This window comes from Narcine bancroftii, chromosome 10, assembly GCF_036971445.1.
Source record: "Narcine bancroftii isolate sNarBan1 chromosome 10, sNarBan1.hap1, whole genome shotgun sequence".
NCBI lineage: Eukaryota > Metazoa > Chordata > Chondrichthyes > Torpediniformes > Narcinidae > Narcine > Narcine bancroftii.
In genome coordinates, this window is record NC_091478.1 from 29,893,560 (window position 1) to 29,911,003 (window position 17,444).

Sequence of the window (17,444 nt, forward strand, 5' to 3'; positions counted from 1 at the left end):
GAGGAGGTGGCAAGGGAGGAAGAGGGCGGTGGAAAGGAGCACAGACTAACAGATAAGAGTCACTACAGCATCAAGTTTAGTCTGGCCTTTGCATGGAAGAATTCTTAGTCTGTGTTTCTCTGTTGTTTCATCCAAACTTTACAGTAAGCATTCTCTGACCCATCTATAGCCTTTTTCAACCATTTAAAGGTCTTTTCCCATTTGGGATCGCACTTTCAATTACTGTCATAAGAAGTTATTATAACTAAGACGTAAGGTTTCGTATATTGACTGCCCAATAATAAAACCTAAAGTTTAGTAAAGCTAAACTTTCTTTTTAAGTTTTTGTAGCAAATAGTTTACTGGGAAACACTGCTTGCTACATTCTGCCTATTTAAGTACCTAGACTTTATCCTAAATCTCTTGCAGTCAACCAATTTTCAATGAGTTAAAGGCAGCCTCCAATTCTACGCATTTTCTCTTGCTGATAACCCTATGTGAAATCTTTAAGGATTGTCAGAAGGTATTCAGTTTTGAATCATGGACATACACTTTTGTGACTTACTAATGTTGATTCAAATTCAGATGTGCCAGATAACTGAATTATGGTCCTGTAGAATGAGTAGAAGGAGCTAGATAGCAAGTTAAAAATCAGGACTTCCAAGATTGTAATCTTGGGATTCCTACCTGTGCCACGTGCTCGTGAAGATAGTGTAGATTAATGTGTGGCTAAACAGCTGGTGTAGGAGGGAGGGATTCCAATATTTGAATCATTGTGCTCTCTTCCAGAGAAGATGGGACCTGTACAAAAGGGACAAATTACACTTGAACTCGAGGGGGACCAATATCCTTACAGGAAGGTGGGCTGGTGCAAATGGGAGGTTTAAACATGAATAGCAGAAGAATGGTAACCAGGCAGTAGGCCAGCAACTGGAAGAGTTGAGGGGATGGAAAATGCTTGGGCAAGCAAACCTAAAAGGGAGAGTAGGAAGAGATGGGTGAATGGTTACAAGGAGAGTGAGGGGTTGAAGTTCATTGATTTTAATGCAGCGAGTATTGTTGTTAAGGCAGATGAATTTAGAGCCTGGATCAGTACTTAGAATTATGATGTCTTGGCTGTTATGGAGACATGGCTTCAAGAAGAACAGGATTGGCAGCTCACTGTTCCTAGGTTTTGTTGTTTCAGATAAGATAGAGGTTTAAGAAAAATGGTGGTGTAACATTGGTAATCAGGGAGAGTGTCACAGCTACACTTGGACTTAATGGTTGTCTCAAAATTTGAGGCAGAGATGGATCAGCAACGAAAAAGGTGCAATCACTCTGGGCAATACAATAAGACTCCCAATAGCCACTCAGAGGTGGAGTAACAGATATATAGGCAGATTCTTGGAAAGCTGCAAAATCAACAGGTTCTCAGAGTGGGAGACTTTAATTTCCCCAGTATTGTCAGAGTTTGAGAGGTGTAGATGGGGTAAGTGCATCCAGGAGATTTCCTTGAAGAAGCGCGAGAATAGCTTTACCAGGAAGGGGGGCTTATCAGACCTTGTATTGGCAAATAAGGTTGGCCAGATGATCAGAGTTTGGGGGAGGGGGATATTTTGGAAATAGTCATAAATTTGGGCCTTGTGGAAAAGGACGAAATTGGGGAGGGCAAATTGTGACATGATTGGAGAGTAGCTATTATTGGGCAAGCCCACAACTGATGTAGCAGTTATTTAAAGACCAACTAATTAGAGTCGGTGTTCCATTGCGAAGGAAAGGTAAGAGAACCTTGGATGATCAGGGAAGTCATGAACTTGAGTCCAAAAAAAAGAGGAGGTATAAGCAAGGTTCAAGGCCAGACAGTGCCTCGGAGGAATAAAGATTGCAGGAAGAGCCCAAGCAGGGAATTAGGAAGGCCAAAAGGCACCATATTCTTCCTGGGGAGTCTTAAACCTAACCACAGGAACATTGATTTTTCTAATTTTGGGTAACTTCCCCCACCCCATTAGATTCTACTGTTTCTATCTCAAATTTATTTGCTCTGTACTTGTTTTTAATTCTCCAACTTGTTTCTCTCCCCGCAAATGGTTTCTCCCTCTACCTGTCTCTCCATTCCCCACACCTTCTGTGCTTTACTCTATCACCTCTGAACCCCCCCCACTCCTCCAACTTCTTTCTCCTTTATGTAATTTCACCTATTCTATCTTTGATACGGTTCAATTCTGAAATGTTGACTGACCATTTCTACCCATGGATGCTGTCTGACCTACTGAGTTCCTCCTACAATTTTCTGCATGGTAGGGGAGTCTAGGATGAGGGCACAACTTTAGAACTGAATGGCAGCCATTTAAAACAGATCCATTACTTTAGGAATCTCTTTAGCCAGAGAGTAAAGAACCTCTGGAATTTGCTACCACAGGTGGGTGTGGAGGCAAATTCGTTGGGTGTATTTAAGGGAGAGATTGATAAGTATCTGAATAGTCAGGGTATCAAAGATTATGGGGAGAAAGCTGGGGAGTGGGGCTGAGTGGGAGAATTGATCAGCTCAAGGTGGTATGGTGGAGCAGACTCAATGGGCCGAATGGCCTACATCTCCTTGGCACTCTGATTCTCAAGGTTCCAGCATCTGTAGTTTTTATGTTTATTTATTCTTGGTCATAACTAACTTCAAATTTAAATAGTTGTGGTCACTATTTCTAAAAATCTCTAACTCTGATCACCTGTCCAGAATTATCTCTCAGTTTCGCTCTGATGTGGCCCCTTACTTGGTTGGACTATCTGAATACTGCTTTAAGAATCCCCACTGGATGCACCCAACAAATTGAGTCCCTTTATGCCACTGGCACTCACTCGGGAGGAAGGTTTTTGACAAAATACATGTTGAGATAGAATACATTTGTTATCTACATTCTTAAGACCTTTATAGCTATGCACAAACAGGGATTCTGTTATGATTTATGGGTGAGCTTTCAGGAAGTAAGATGTATGCTGGGTCTGAATAGAGAAAGTAACTTCTGATTGTTTACATGGAACTATGACAGGAAAGGGAAACAGATACAAGGGGAAATCTGTTAACATGCAGACCTCTCCAGATGTTGCCTAGAGCAGCACCTTTATTAATGGTTGCTTGCATCATTTTGCAGTTAATCTTGCTTTTGTGGCATCTTCAGCTTGCATTACATTTGAAAATTACTTCTAACATGTATAGCTTTGTTTGATTATATAAACCAAATAATAAATGTACATTTTTGAAATACTGTTTCAGCAACAAGGAACTAACATGTAATGGCAATGCTTCAAACTTTATGAAATAATTGCATCAAATCTGAATGCACTGGAGGAGTCACGTGATGGAGTAGTGGCCGGACGGTGAACTCCAGCCCTCTCCAGAAAAGTCGGAAAAAACAAAGGAAAATACAAAGGCACAAAAATAAAAATTAAAGAAAAGTGAGTATAAAGGTGGAAAGAAGATGGCGACGAAAAAAGAAAAATCGAAATCAACGGTAAGAAGAGAGGAAGAGAAGACAACGGAAGAAGAAGGAGAAGGCCTTACCTGTTCGAAGAGGCCCGCGGTGGAGAGGGAAACCCGCTCCCTCAGGTCGGTAGAAAGTGGACTACAAAAATGGCTCGCTGAGCCGAGTAAAAGTGCGCAACCGCGCATGCGCGAGGAGTCGCGCATGCAAAAAAACACACCGACGGGAGGGGTGACCAGCTGGGGAGTCGATCTCCACAGCCGGCAATGACAGCTGCAGAACACCTGCAGCAAGAGGAGAACATAGAAGACAACGAAAACAAGAAAGAAGAGAAGAAAAGGGCAACAAAGAAACAACAGATGGCCAACCCAGAGGAAGAAGAAGAGGAAGAGTACAGTGAAATAGAAGAAGAAGGGAAAGGCAAGATAAAGGATATACTTTCTCTTATTAAAGAATACATGGAGTCATTTAAAGAATGGCAAGCGCAAAAATCTGAATGCACTAATGCTTGTGGAAGCACTGTCCTTGTATTTGTTATCAAAATTGCTCTCCCCTGCTTCAAGAAAAGCAATCCCAACTTTTGTAGCTTTCATGTTTGACATCAAGGACCAGAGGGTACAGAAGTGAATGTAAGATTTGGGATGATAATTAAATGGCTATACAAACTTGTCCCATTTGCTTGTGTTTGCCCTATATCTCTAATCCTTTCCAAGAAATGCCCCTAAAGTGGCTTTTATATGTTACTATTGTACCCTTCTTTACCACTTGCTTTGAAAAATGTGCACGACCCTCAGTTTCCTTTTAAAATTTCCCCTCATCTGAAACTCTTCTATTCTGAGAAAAGGATTACGATTATTGACTTTATTTGCATCACTCATGATTTCAGTAAGACATAAAATAAATCAAAATGTGCTGCTGTTTATGACCTGGAGATACAAAAGACTCTAGATTCTGGAATCTGGAGAAAAAAAAAACAAACTGGTGACTGGTCTCTACTTTGCAGAGACTAGATGGCAGCTTCCGAATACCTTGTACTTTCCCTGTGACCGTGACTACACCAACCATCTAATAATAATTTTAAAAAGAATTTTCTCATAATTTAGACAATCAACCAGTAGCAGGCTATTTCGGCCCATGAGTTCATGCTGCCCAATTTACACCCCATTAACCCTCACTGCCAGTCCGTTTTTGAGTGGTGGGAGGAAATCATAGGACCCGGAGGAAACCCACGCAGACACGGGGAGAACGTAAAAACTTCTTGCAGACAGCGTGGGATTTGAACACTTCTCCGGTCTTGATTGCTGGCGCTGTAAAGGTGTTGGGCATGGTCTCCCATATCATCTCCGTCTGGAGATCCCCGCTTCACCTGATCATGCCCATTTTTATTTCCTTGTAAACCTCCATTCCTGAATGGGATTGCCTTCAGATCCTCTTTCTTTATAGAGCACTGCTCTAACAGGTTCTCCTCTACTGTGCTTGATCTTGCCTGTAACAGCTTTTGGTTTGTAGAAAGTGAGGGATACCAAAGTTATAGTTGTGGGCACTTGTAAAGGGTTTTTGATTCCTAATGTATGCTTCCTTCTTCCTCTTGACTTGTTGCCTCACCTATTATGTCAATCATGGTTCCCTTTTCCTACCATCTTGTCCTGTTCAGAACACTGTGCAAGTGGCTCCTAAACATCCTTCACATTACTTCTGTGTTTTCACTGAGAACATCTGTTTTCAATTTATTCTCCTTAGTTCCTGCCTCATCCCATCATAATTAGCCTTTGCCTATTTCATCTCCTTTTGGGGAGGTCGTATATGAATACTTTGCTTTGGAGAAAAGGACCTTGGTCAACGTGAGGTCAGAATAGAGCAAGCTTATGTGCTGGACCATGTTGAGATTAAGAAAGCGGAAGTGCCAGATCTTCTTAAAAACATTAGAATTAACAAGTCCCTGCAATCGGATGAGATGTACCCTAGGTTCCTATGGGTAGGGAGGGATGAGATTGCTGGTTATCAATGATCCTTGCATCCTCCTTGGCCACAGGGAGTTGCTGGAGGACTGGAGAATGGCAAATGTTGTTTCCTTGTTCAAAAAAGGTTATAGGGAGAATACTGGGAATTATAGACCATAGAGTCTTACATCAGTGGTGGGCAAAATATTGGAGAGGATTCTTAAGGACAGGATTTACGAGCAGTTAGAGAAGTATAGTCTTCTCAGAAACAGTCAGCATGGCTTTGTGAGCGGAAGGTCATGCCTCATGAGCTAATGGAGTTTTTTTTTGAGGATGTAACAAAAGAAATTGTTGAAGGTAGAGTTGTAGATGAGGTCTATATAGATTTTAGTAAGGCATTTGACAAGATGCCCCTTGGGAGACTCTTTTAGATAGTCATGGGACATGGGATCCATAGTACCTTGGCTGTTTTAATTCAGAATTGACTTGTAGAATGCAGAGAGTAGTAGTGGATGGACCATATTCTGCCTGCAGGTCATTGACTAGTGGAGTTCTGCAGAGATCTGTTCTGGGGCCTCTGCTCTTTGTGATTTTCATGAATGACCTGGACAAAAAAGTAGAGGGACGGGTCAGTAAGTTTGCCAATGACTCGAAGCTTGGTGGTGCTGTGGATAAAGCTGAAGGTTATCCGAGATTTCAACAGGATATAGACAGAATGCAGAGTTGGGTGGAAAAGTGCCAGAGTTCAATCCTGTTAAGTGTGAGGTGATACATTTTGGTAGGTCAAACTTGAAGGCAGAGTACTTGATTAATGGTAGGATACTTAAGCATGGAAGAACAGAGGGACGTATGGATTTAAATCCATATATCTCAAGGTTGCCATTCAGGTTGATAGGGTAGTTAAGAAGACCTTTGGTATGCTGGACTTCATTAGTCAGGGGTTTGAATTCAGGAGTCGTGAAGTAATGTTGCAGCTCTATAACTCTGGTGAGACCACGCTTGGAATATTATGTTCAGTTCTAATCACCTCAATACAGGAAGGATGTGGAAGCTATGGAGCAGGTGCAGAGGAGATTTACCAGAACGTTGCCTGGATTGGAAAATATGTGTTATGAGGCAAGGTTAGCAGAGCTATGGGTTTCCTCTTTGGAGTGAAGAATAAGAGGTGACTTAATAGAGGTCTACAAGATAATGGAGGCATGGATAAGGTAGACAGTCAGCACCTTTTTCCCCAAGGCGGGAATATCTAACACCTAAGGACATCTACAGAAAGTAAAAGGAGGAAAGTTTAGGGGAGACAGCAGAGGAAAGTTTTTTTACACAGTTATGGGTGACTGGAAAGCATTGCTGGGGTGGAGGGGGTGTAAGCTGGGACAATGGGGACATTTAAGAGACTCTTAGGCACCTGGTCAAAAGAAAAATGGAGGGTTATGAGGTATAGAGGGTTAGTTTTTGGGCAGATATATATAGGTCGGCATTGGAGTCAGTGCTGTGCAAAAGGAAGTGTAGCGTGCTTCTTCCGTCCGATCACCTACAGGTCACCCTTGAGCAAGGTGTAGTACCTGTTTAGCCTCCTAATTAGGATCATGTGAAGCCATGAATTGCAGATGGTGGATGGTTTTTATAAGTAGCTGCTACAGATTGGCATTTATGGTTGTAAAACCAAAAACACTGGGCTGATAAATCTGCTGATCAATGGCCAGGGTTACCCATCCAATAAGGTCACTGCAATTAAAGAAGGCAATGGGAAATCACTTCAGTATTTTTCCCTTGTATAATTGTGAACTCGACATTGACTACGGTCTTGGTTCAAAGATGAAGCCTTCACCAAAGAGACAGGGCAGGCAGCAATTACAGTTCATAAGTTCGGAGATCATAATGGATGGAGAGACATGCGGAATGTCAAGGCACCTGAATGATGATGATATAGGTCGGCACAATATTGTGGGCTGAAGTGCCTGTGCTGTAATGTTTTATGTTCTAATGGTGACTATGAAAACCTATTGTTTAAGAGTTCATCAAGTTTACCAACATCTTTCATGGAAGGATAACTGTCTTCCTTGTTTAGCCTTATATGTCACTCCAGTTATAACAGTGTGACTGAAGTGAACCAGTACTTGCCAGTGATGTCCACTTAAATAAATATTAAACTAGAAGTATCCCTTTGTTTTATGTAAATGTGAAGCTCATCATGCTCTTCCTCAGGTCGTTGAAGCAGTGGCTAAATGAAAGCAAGGCCAGAATGTATTCAGCGGTACATGACTATTTTACAATTTTTTGCTCTTGGGAAGGCATATAAATATGGAGCCTATATTATGTTTTTCTGCTTGTGCCCAATGATGCTTGATTTTCTCAGTCAAAATGTATGGCTTTTGTTGGAACAGTGAGCAGATTCTTCAAAGGTGGGAAATGGTATGATGCTCATAAGATGTTTTGAATGATAGCAGTGAATCTGCACTCCATATTTAAATATTTTGTGAATAGATGTTCTTTGATTTATTTATTTCTGAACTCTTTCAACAAAAGTTCATTTAACTTCTGCAGGTTTACGTTATCCAAGTGAACTGGTCAGATCAGACCACAGATACAATCTACAGACGTTACAGCAAGTTTTTTGACCTACAGGTATGTTTACTTTTGTTTAGCTCCAGTATAGAGTTACTGACAGCTGCATTTTCTGTGAGGTTGACCATAGTCATTCTTCAGATGTATTTTTTAGGGGTCCTAATTTTCAGACTGTTTCTAATCTGCCTTTAAATAAAATAATCTTCTTAATGCTTTTAATGGTCAATGAACAGAAAAATATGGTCTTTTTCCTCTGAGTTGAGTGAAGCAAGGTTTGATTCCAGGTGGTAAATTCCTTCCCTTTGATATTCACTGATATTAGATTTAACTGAACTTACATTTTTCATATTTGAAAATCATACTAACTTAGAACCGGCTGAACCTAAGATGCCTGCACTGAACACTGAACTAAAACTGTTGTTTGTACATGATACATGTCCATCTATTCTCTGTATATTCATCTGTCTATGTTGAAGTAATTTAAAAGCAGATTTCTGGTCCAACCACGTCGATGCCATTGTCAAGAAAGCACATCAGTGACTCTGCTTCTTTAGCAGACTAATGAAATGTGGCATGTCTCCTATGCCTCTTACCAATTTTTATAGATGTATGCGTAGAAAGTATGGTGTTTGGTTGCTTCGTGGGTTGGGCAGGAGAACTGGTCTGTGCAAGACCACAAAAAAAAAGCAGGGATTTGTGAATCCAGCTCAGGCCTTCATGCAAACCAACCTTTCCTAGAACCATTGAACACAATGTTCAAAATGAACTGGGAATTGTAGGTCTATTGGGTGTAATTTGGCAGTAGACGTACAACCATTAACAGGCCATTTCAGTCCACGAGTCCATGCCACCATTTACACCCTAGGTATGTTTTTGAAGGGTGGGAGGAAACTGGAGCCCCTGAAGAAAACCCATGCAGACACAGGGAGAACGTACAAACTCATTTTAGACAGCACGGGATTCGAATCTTGGTCCAGTGCCGATTGCTAGTGCTGTAAAGGCGGTGCGCTAACCGCCAACCGTGCCGCCCATTTTCTCTTGTAGGCCAAAATGGCCTACAAAATGTTACAATTAAAAAAAAAAAAATTTAAATAAAAAAACCTCCAGCACTGAAACAGCCCTCCATTCATTCCATCTATAGTTTTCATCTACCGTATATACTCATGTAAAAATTGAATTTTGTAGACCATTTTTAATGTTAGATTTATGGGGTTGACTTTTACATGGTAACTAATTTTAAGGAGCTGAAATTCACTCTAAACAAATAAAGAATAAAAACAGAATGTACGGGGGAGGTCGAGTTATTGGTAAGTATCTGCGTTTCCAATCGGTGGGCAGCCGGGGAAAAGGCAAGATTCCACATTCATGGCAATGGGGGCTGTGGCTTATGAGTGGCCGGGGCTGAGGTGAGAGACTAGGATCGACTTTTACGCGATGTATGTGGAAAATTCCAGATTTTTTGGCCTAAAATGGGGGCTTGACTTTTGAGATTGATTTTTACATGAGTATATGTGGTGTTTATTTCCAATGCTTCCACTTCTGTCACAGTCCTCTCCCCTCTGCCAGGATGAAGGTGCATTACATTGAAACCATGATTCATGGACAGTTTTTCCTGTTGTCAGACTCTTTTTGAATATTTTATTTTAAAAAAAACTCAAGCAAATATATACAAACAATACAACACATTTTCTTATTATATATAATATCTCTCTCTCTATTTTTCTCCCCTTCTATGGATATTAAATAAACCATGAAAGGCAATGAAAAAAAAAATTAAAACATGTCATCTGTACCACAACCTTAATTCACTCTCTTCTTTATTATCTGTCAGGATGGTTTACATCTTATTTCTTAAGTGGGTGGGGGGGGGGGGGCTGTGATGGTGGTAAAGATCATATCTGTGCACTTTTGTGCCTCAGGTACTGCTGTCATACTTCTTTCTCAAGTTGTAAGGAATCTTCTTCAGGGAAGTGCAACTTTGGATTTCTGTACTCCATTAAGTAATACTAAGTTGAGAGTTGGATTTCCATACAACTGCTATACACTTCCTGGATACCGACAAAGCGATCTTTACAAATTGAATTTGGTGTTTGGATAATCTAAACTGTACTTCACTAATAACACCCAGAAGGAACAAATCTGGGTCTTGTGGAAACTCTACTTTTGGAATTTTTAAAAAATGTCCCCCAGTTCTACCCAGAAGGATCTCACCTTTGTACATAGTCAGGCGGAGTGGATAAAAGTTCTAACCTCTACATCACATCTGAAACACATATCTGAAATTTCTCACTTGGATTTATGTAATTTTTGTGGTGTGATATACAATTGATACAGGAAATTGTACTGCACCACCATGTATCTAGCATTAATAATCCATGTCATGCTGTTAAGACACAAGTCTTCCCACCAATTTTCATTGATCGTTGTACCCAAGTCTGACTCCCATCTCTCCCTTGACAGGTGTAAATCTGGTTTTGGACTCTCACTTTGGAATACGAAATGCATTCTAGAAATAAATTTAAATACATTCCCCTGTTGAATTAGACTCTCCATGGTGCTACACTCCGGCAGAGTCATTGATTATCCTAATTAGTCTCTTAACAAAGATCTCAATTGTCAGAAGCAGAAGAATGTTCTATTAGATAACCAAAGTTTAATTCTCAATTGCTAAAATGACATTATATGCCTTTGTTCATAACAATCCTTGATACACCTGATCCCTTCCTGGCACCAGGTGCCCAGGATCCTGTTGTTCAGCGTCATGGGTATTAAATTGTTCTGGGTCAAGGGTGCATTAGGAGACAACCCCACCTTCAATCCAATGCATTGATTTTTTTGCCATATTTGCTATATATGTTTTAATATGGAGTTATTTGTCATTTTGGAAATTAATTTGGTGTTCCATTTATAAGCTGTCATTTCCTCTTATTGAAAGTGTTGTCCAATTTGTGCCCAGAATGTGGGGGGGGGGAGCCCTCCTGCCCTCCTGCCCGTCCTCCCTCCCTCAAATGGAGAGGCGATAAATCTCGCTTGGCAAGCCCAATAAAATTTTTTGAAATCTGGCAGTTTTAGACCCCCCCCAACTTTATATTCCCATGTTAATTTTTCCATGGAGACTCTAGCCACCTTCCCATTCCATTAAAGTTTCTGATATGTTCATTGAGCATTTTGAAGAAGCGCTGGGGCAATGGAATGGACAACTTTTGAAAAAGATATTGCATCACCTTCATTTTGATACAATTTACACTGGCAACAAGAAGGTATCAAATATTTAGGGGTAAGGGTAGAAAAAGATTTAACTAATAAATATATATGTTAAATTATCTCCTTATGCTCTGGAAGATAGAGGAGGACTTGGCTAGATGGAAAATTATTTTGTCAGACTCTTGAATGGAACTGTAACCAATTAAAGGTGATGCCCCTACACTTTTTAACTGTACTTTTCTCTATTTTCCCCTTGGTCCTATTGTACCATTTCCTGCAATTTTTTTTAATTTGCCCTTCGGTTTATATATTACACCATCTGATGTACTTAGTTATGGGTAGACTGGCTGGGATAGCATGCAAAACAAAGCTTTCAATTTATCTTGGTGCATATTGAACTTTATTATCATCTATTGGTGAGTAGGTTTGGGCTCCTCATTTAAGAAAAGATGTGTTGACATTGCAGATGGTTCAAAAGAAGTTCACCAGGATAATTCTAGGAATGAAAGGGTTATCATGAGGGATGTTTGACAGCTCGCGGCCTTTACTCACTGGAATTTAGGAGAATGAAATTCTCAATGAAACCTATCGAACGTTGAAAGGCGTGCACAGAGTAGATGTGGAAAGGTTGTTTCCCATGGTGAGAGAGTCTAGTACAAGAGGGCACAACTTCAGGATTGAAGGGAAGTCACTTATAACAGAGATGTGGAGGAATTTCTTGAGCCAGAGAGTGGTGAAACAATGGAATTTGTTCCTACAGGTGGTTGTGGAGGCCAGGTTATTGAGTGCATTTAAGGCAGAGATTGATAGGATGAGCCAGAGCATCCCACATACCAAGCCGTTGTACAGCCAGTCAACATGCTCTCCACTCACATCTGTAGAAGTTTGCCAAGGTTTTTGATGTCCTTCCAAACCTCTGCAAACTCCTGAGAAAGTTAAGGTACGGACATGCTTTCTTCACAATGACATTCATCTGTTGGGTCTAGGAATGGTCCTCTGCAATAGTGACAACCAGAAATTTAAATGTGCTCACTCTCTCCAACTCTTATTTTCTCCCCAATTCTCACTGGATCATGTACCTCTGGTTTTCCCTTCCTGAAGTCCACAATCAACTCCTCGGATTTGGTGACATTTAGTGTGAGTTTGTTAATGCACCATTCAGCCAAGCTTTCAATCTCCTTCCTGAATGCTGACTCATCACCCCCTTTTCTACAACCCTCCACCATAGTATTGCCACCAAATTTGTTGATGGTGTTGTGTCGTACCAAGACACACAGTCATAGGTGTAAAGTGAGTAGAGCAGAAGGCTGAGAATGCAGTCCTGTTTTGGTCTGGTACTTGTGGAGATTGTGGAGGAGATATTCTTACTAATCCTCACTGGTCAGGGTTAAATTTTTTTACACAGAGCTGTGGGTACCTGGAATGCATTTCCAGAGGTGGTGGTGGAGAATGGGACAATAAGGGCAATTAAGAGACTCTGAGGCATATGGTGAAAAAAAATAGAGGGCTATGAGGTAGGGAGGGATGTTTTTTTGGGAAGGTATATATAGGTCAGCACAACATTGTGGGCAGAAGGGCCGATATGACAAGGGCCTGCAAATATTTTAAATGTGTTTGGAAGCTTATGGACAGGATTGTGGAGTTGAAAGGTACATTTTACAGTTACCATAATGTGGCAGAGCGAAAATGCAGGCACTGTACAAACAGGAAATATTCTGGATAGAAAAGAAATTAGATTCTGAAAGCTTCCATTGAACTGAGAAGCTTTCTGATATTGGCAAGCATGAGCAGGACAGTAACAGCTTTCAACACTGGAACATTGAAGTTAATAGTGTATTTACCAAAAGCATGGTTGGAGCTGTGCATAAAGTTTATCAATGTAAATGTGTGTCTCAGAACATGGTGGTGTGATACTGTGGCAGGAAGAAATCGAGGTCGTATAACAGCACAGAAACAGGCCCTTCGACCTCAGTGTCTGTGCCAAACATGATGTCAGAATCAATCTAAAAATCTGTTGCTTGCACTTGATAGTTATCCCTCCATTCCCTTCACATTTACCACATTGAAATAGATGAAAACCAGCAAAGGACCCAGCATTGATCCCTGAGTCACAGGACTACAGTCAGAGGGGAAATCATCTACTACCACTCTAGTTTCTCCTATGAAGCCAATGTATAATCCAGTTTACTACCACATCCTGAATATGGAGAGACTGATTTTACAGGACCAATTTCCATGCAGAACCTTGTCAAAGGCATTACTAAAGCCAACTTAGATGACATTCACTGCATTTTTCTTCATCAACTTTCATGAGAACCTTCTTGTAAATCTCTACTATGGCTCTTGCAATCTCTGCTCAAGCCTCCCTCAAGATCCAAGGGAATATGTATCAGGCCCTAATGATTTATTCATCCTTATTTGTCTCAAAGTAGCAAGTACCTCCTCCTCTGTGATCAATAGAGGTTCCATGACCTCCCTGCCGTTTATCTTCACTTTTATCATTTCTGTGTCCATCTCATGAGTAAATACAGATGCAAAAAATCCTATTTAAGATCTTCCCATCTCTTTTGGCTTCAAGAGGATCAATTTTGTCCCTTACTATCCTTTTGCTGTTTATATATCTGTAGAAGCCCTTGGGATTTTACTTCATCTTGTTTGCCAGAGCCATATTATACTTTCTTTTAGCTCCTCTGATTTCCTCGTGTTTTCTCTCATCTCTTCTGCTCTTCTAGAATCTAACTTGCTTCCCATACTGGTGTACGCCTCATTCTTCTTAACCAGGGCCTCGTTAGCTCTCAAAATCCAAGGTTTTTTGTAACTATTTGCCTTGCCTTTAATTCTGACAGGAATATACAAACTAGCACTTTTAAAATCTTACCTTTGAAGGCCTCCTACTTTCTAAAAAAACGTGTCCCAGTCTACAATTGCCAGCTTTCTGATACTATCAAAATTGGCCTTTCTCCAATTTAGCACCTCAATCTGAGGATCTATTCTTTTCTATAATTATCTTGAAACTCATGGCGATATGATCACGAGATCCAAAGCACACACTTCTGTCACCCTCCTTGTCTTGGTTCCCAAATTGGAGATGCTACATTGTATTATAGATCCAAGTTTCCCTGTTAATTGGTTTCTTTACTGTAGTGTTAAATGAGGGCAATCCAACTTGCTTTATTTGGATTGCTTGATTGAAATATTTAAAAGAACTGGTCTTTCTGGAAAAGCACAATCAATTATTTCTTACTCAAGATGGCACAGGCGAAGTAAGGAAAATTTTGAGCTGTTCCAGAAGACCCTTGCTTAATAAGAGGTGTTTCCCTAATCCAGGCATCACATTTGCAAATATCCTTCAAACCCTCTCTAAAGCATCAACATCCTTTCTATAATAGAACATTACAGCACAGTACAGGCCCTTTGGCTCATGATGTTGTGCTGACCCATGTAAACCTACTCAAAAACTAAACCTTCCCTACCTTACATCCATGTCCATGTTTAATGTCCATATCGTACCAGCCTCTATCACAACCCTGGCAATGAATTCCAAGGACCCGTTACTATGTGTGTGTATATATATATTTAAAAAAAATCTCTCTGACATTTCCTAAACTTTCTTCCCCTCAAATTATACAGGTGCCCTTTGGTGTTTGCTCTTCTTGTCCTTACAAAAAGGTACTTGCTGCCCACCCTATCTATGCTTCTTATAAACCAGTAGACCTCCATTGTCACCTCTTGTCCTTCTTCGCTCCAAGGAGAAAAGCCCAAGCTCTGACAACCTTGCTTTGGAGTGACAAAGGATGAGAGGTGTCTGAACAGAGTCAGATTATAAGATTATATAAGATTAGGAGAGGTATAGATAGGGTGGTCAACCAGTACCTTTTCCACAGGACAAAAATAGCAAATACCAGAGGACATCTGTTCAAGGTGAGTAGAGCAAAGTTTAGGGGAGACGTCAGAGACAAGTTTTTTTTAAATTAAAAATTGACGGGTGTCTGGAATGCATTGCCGAGGGTTGAGTCTGATACAATCAAGACATTAAAAAGACTTGGATAGGCATATGGAAGTAAGAAAAGTAGGGGTCCTGGTTGTGAGGAAGGGAAAAGAATGAGACTGTTGTGAAGTTGGTGTACATGGGTCATGCAACTGTGAGCTGAAGGGCCTGTATTGTGCTGTCATGTTGTATGTTCTAATTTTCTGTACTTAAGATCTGTTTCTGACTGAATAGTAGCTCTTGTTGCAGATTGGATTCAGAGATTATATAGAAATGTATCATGAAGCATTGATGGGTAGCAAGATTGTTATACTTTTTCATGTGTATGTATATATACCTTTGACCATTCCTCACTGCAGATGCAGCTCCTGGACAAGTTTCCCGTTGAAGGAGGACAGAAGGATCCAAAATTGCGGTGCATCCCATTTCTGCCTGGTGCGTAGCATCTTAAATAAGTCATTCGTTACTCCCTTCAAAGTAATTTTTCATGCTTTTTTGAGGATGCATTCCTTTCTCCAGCTTGGGGCAACTGGTCCACCACCACCTGGAGACGATTTGGGGCATAGAAATGACCCATTATCCCAGCAGGAGTCATTTTGCATGCAAGGTTACTTCCACCTTCTGCTCACCCTAACTTTATCAGCAAAGTCATTATTACTTTGTGGAGAAACACCAAAACAGCAGATGCTGGAATCTTGAGCAAACATTGAGCTGCTGGAAGAACTCAATGGATCAGGCAGCATCCATGAAGAGAAATGGTCAGTCAACATTTTGGGTTGGGACCCTTTTCTTGAGATTAAAGTATAAAGGGATGATATTATGTATATGAAGGGAGAAACCAATAGACGATAAGGTATTGGATAGAGGAAGGGTGGACCTCCAGGAAGTGGAGAGGGGCTGAAAGAGAAAAGTAAAAATGGGTAAAGGAGAAATGGGAACAGTGGAACCAGAGGCAGATGAGGATTATCTAAAATTAGAAATGATGTTCATGCCTTCGAATCCACACTGCTGAAGATCAAACTGCGCTGGGTAGGTCACGTCTCCAGAATGGAGGACCATCGCCTTCCCAAGATCGTGTTATATGGCGAGCTCTCCTCTGGCCACCGAGACAGAGGTGCACCAAAGAAGAGGTACAAGGACTGCCTAAAGAAATCTCTTGGTGCCTGCTACTTTGACCACTGCCAGTGGGCTGATATCGCCTCAAACCGTGCATCTTGGTGCCTCACAGTTCGGTGGGCAGCAACCTCCTTTGAAGAAGACCGCAGAGCCCACCTCACTGACAAAAGACAAAGGAAGAAAAACCCAACACCCAACCCCAACCAACCAATTTTCCCTTGAAACCGCTGCAACCGTGTCTGCCTGTTCCGCATCGGATTTGTCAGCCACAAGCAAGCCTGCAGCTGACGTGGACATTACCCCTCCATAAATCTTCGTCCACGAAGCCAAGCCAAAGAAAATAGAAGGAATATACTTGACCTCACCCTGGCAACAGATGAAGCCAAGGATAAATGTATCTGGGCAGGAATGATTGGCTGATTTGAAATTGTTCAACTTGGACCCACAAACAGAGCAGTATTCAGTGAAGTAGTAGCCCAATATGCATTTGGTTTCGCTGATGCAGAGGAGGCCACACTTCCTTCTCTATTCTGTGTAATTTAGAACACTACACTACAGCACAGTACTGGCTCTTTGGCCCTTGATGTTGTGCCGACCCATATATAGTATTCCTAAATAAAAGTACTGAACCCTCCCTATCCCATAACCCTCCACTTTTCCTCCATCCATGTGCCTGTCTAAGAGTTTCTTAAATGCCCCTAATGTTTCATCCTCCACGATCATCCCTGGCAAGGCATTCCAGGCACCCACAACTCTCTGCAAAAAAAAATAACTTACTCCTGCCTCCATCTTATCTATCCCTTTCATAATTTTATGTTTCTCTCAGATTTCCTTTTATTCTTCAGTATTCCAGCAAGGATAGTTCCAGGGTGCCTCAATTTCTCCTCAGAACAAATCCCCTCATCTCTGGAATCAACCTCGTCAATCATTGTACATATACAACCAGACAAAACAGTGTTTCTCAAGACCACAGTGCACACAAAATACACGCTCATAGTAGTAACTAATATACATAATGATATACAGTACAACTCCGATTATCCGAAAAGGTTGGGACTGGGCCCATTTTGGATAAACGTTTTTTTCGGAGAACTGGTTATTTTTTAATAACAGCCCAGTAGCAACAGCAAATCGCTTGTAACAAGTGTTTAAAGAACCACAAACAACAAGGTAAGGCTTTTAAAGCGTTAAAATAAT

The 17,444-nt window shown here is 40.9% G+C and overlaps 1 protein-coding gene across 2 annotated transcripts in view; it reads left to right on the top strand.

Moving 5' to 3' along the window:
- sh3pxd2aa (SH3 and PX domains 2Aa) overlaps nucleotides 1-17,444 on the top strand; it is a 205,028-nt gene that overhangs the window by 13,207 nt on the left and 174,377 nt on the right. For both annotated transcript variants that reach the window (XM_069900483.1, XM_069900484.1), the window contains exons 3-4: nucleotides 7,919-7,999; nucleotides 15,491-15,566. In XM_069900483.1, coding sequence (XP_069756584.1) covers nucleotides 7,919-7,999; nucleotides 15,491-15,566 — 157 coding nt within the window. The remainder of the gene's footprint in view (nucleotides 1-7,918; nucleotides 8,000-15,490; nucleotides 15,567-17,444) is intronic.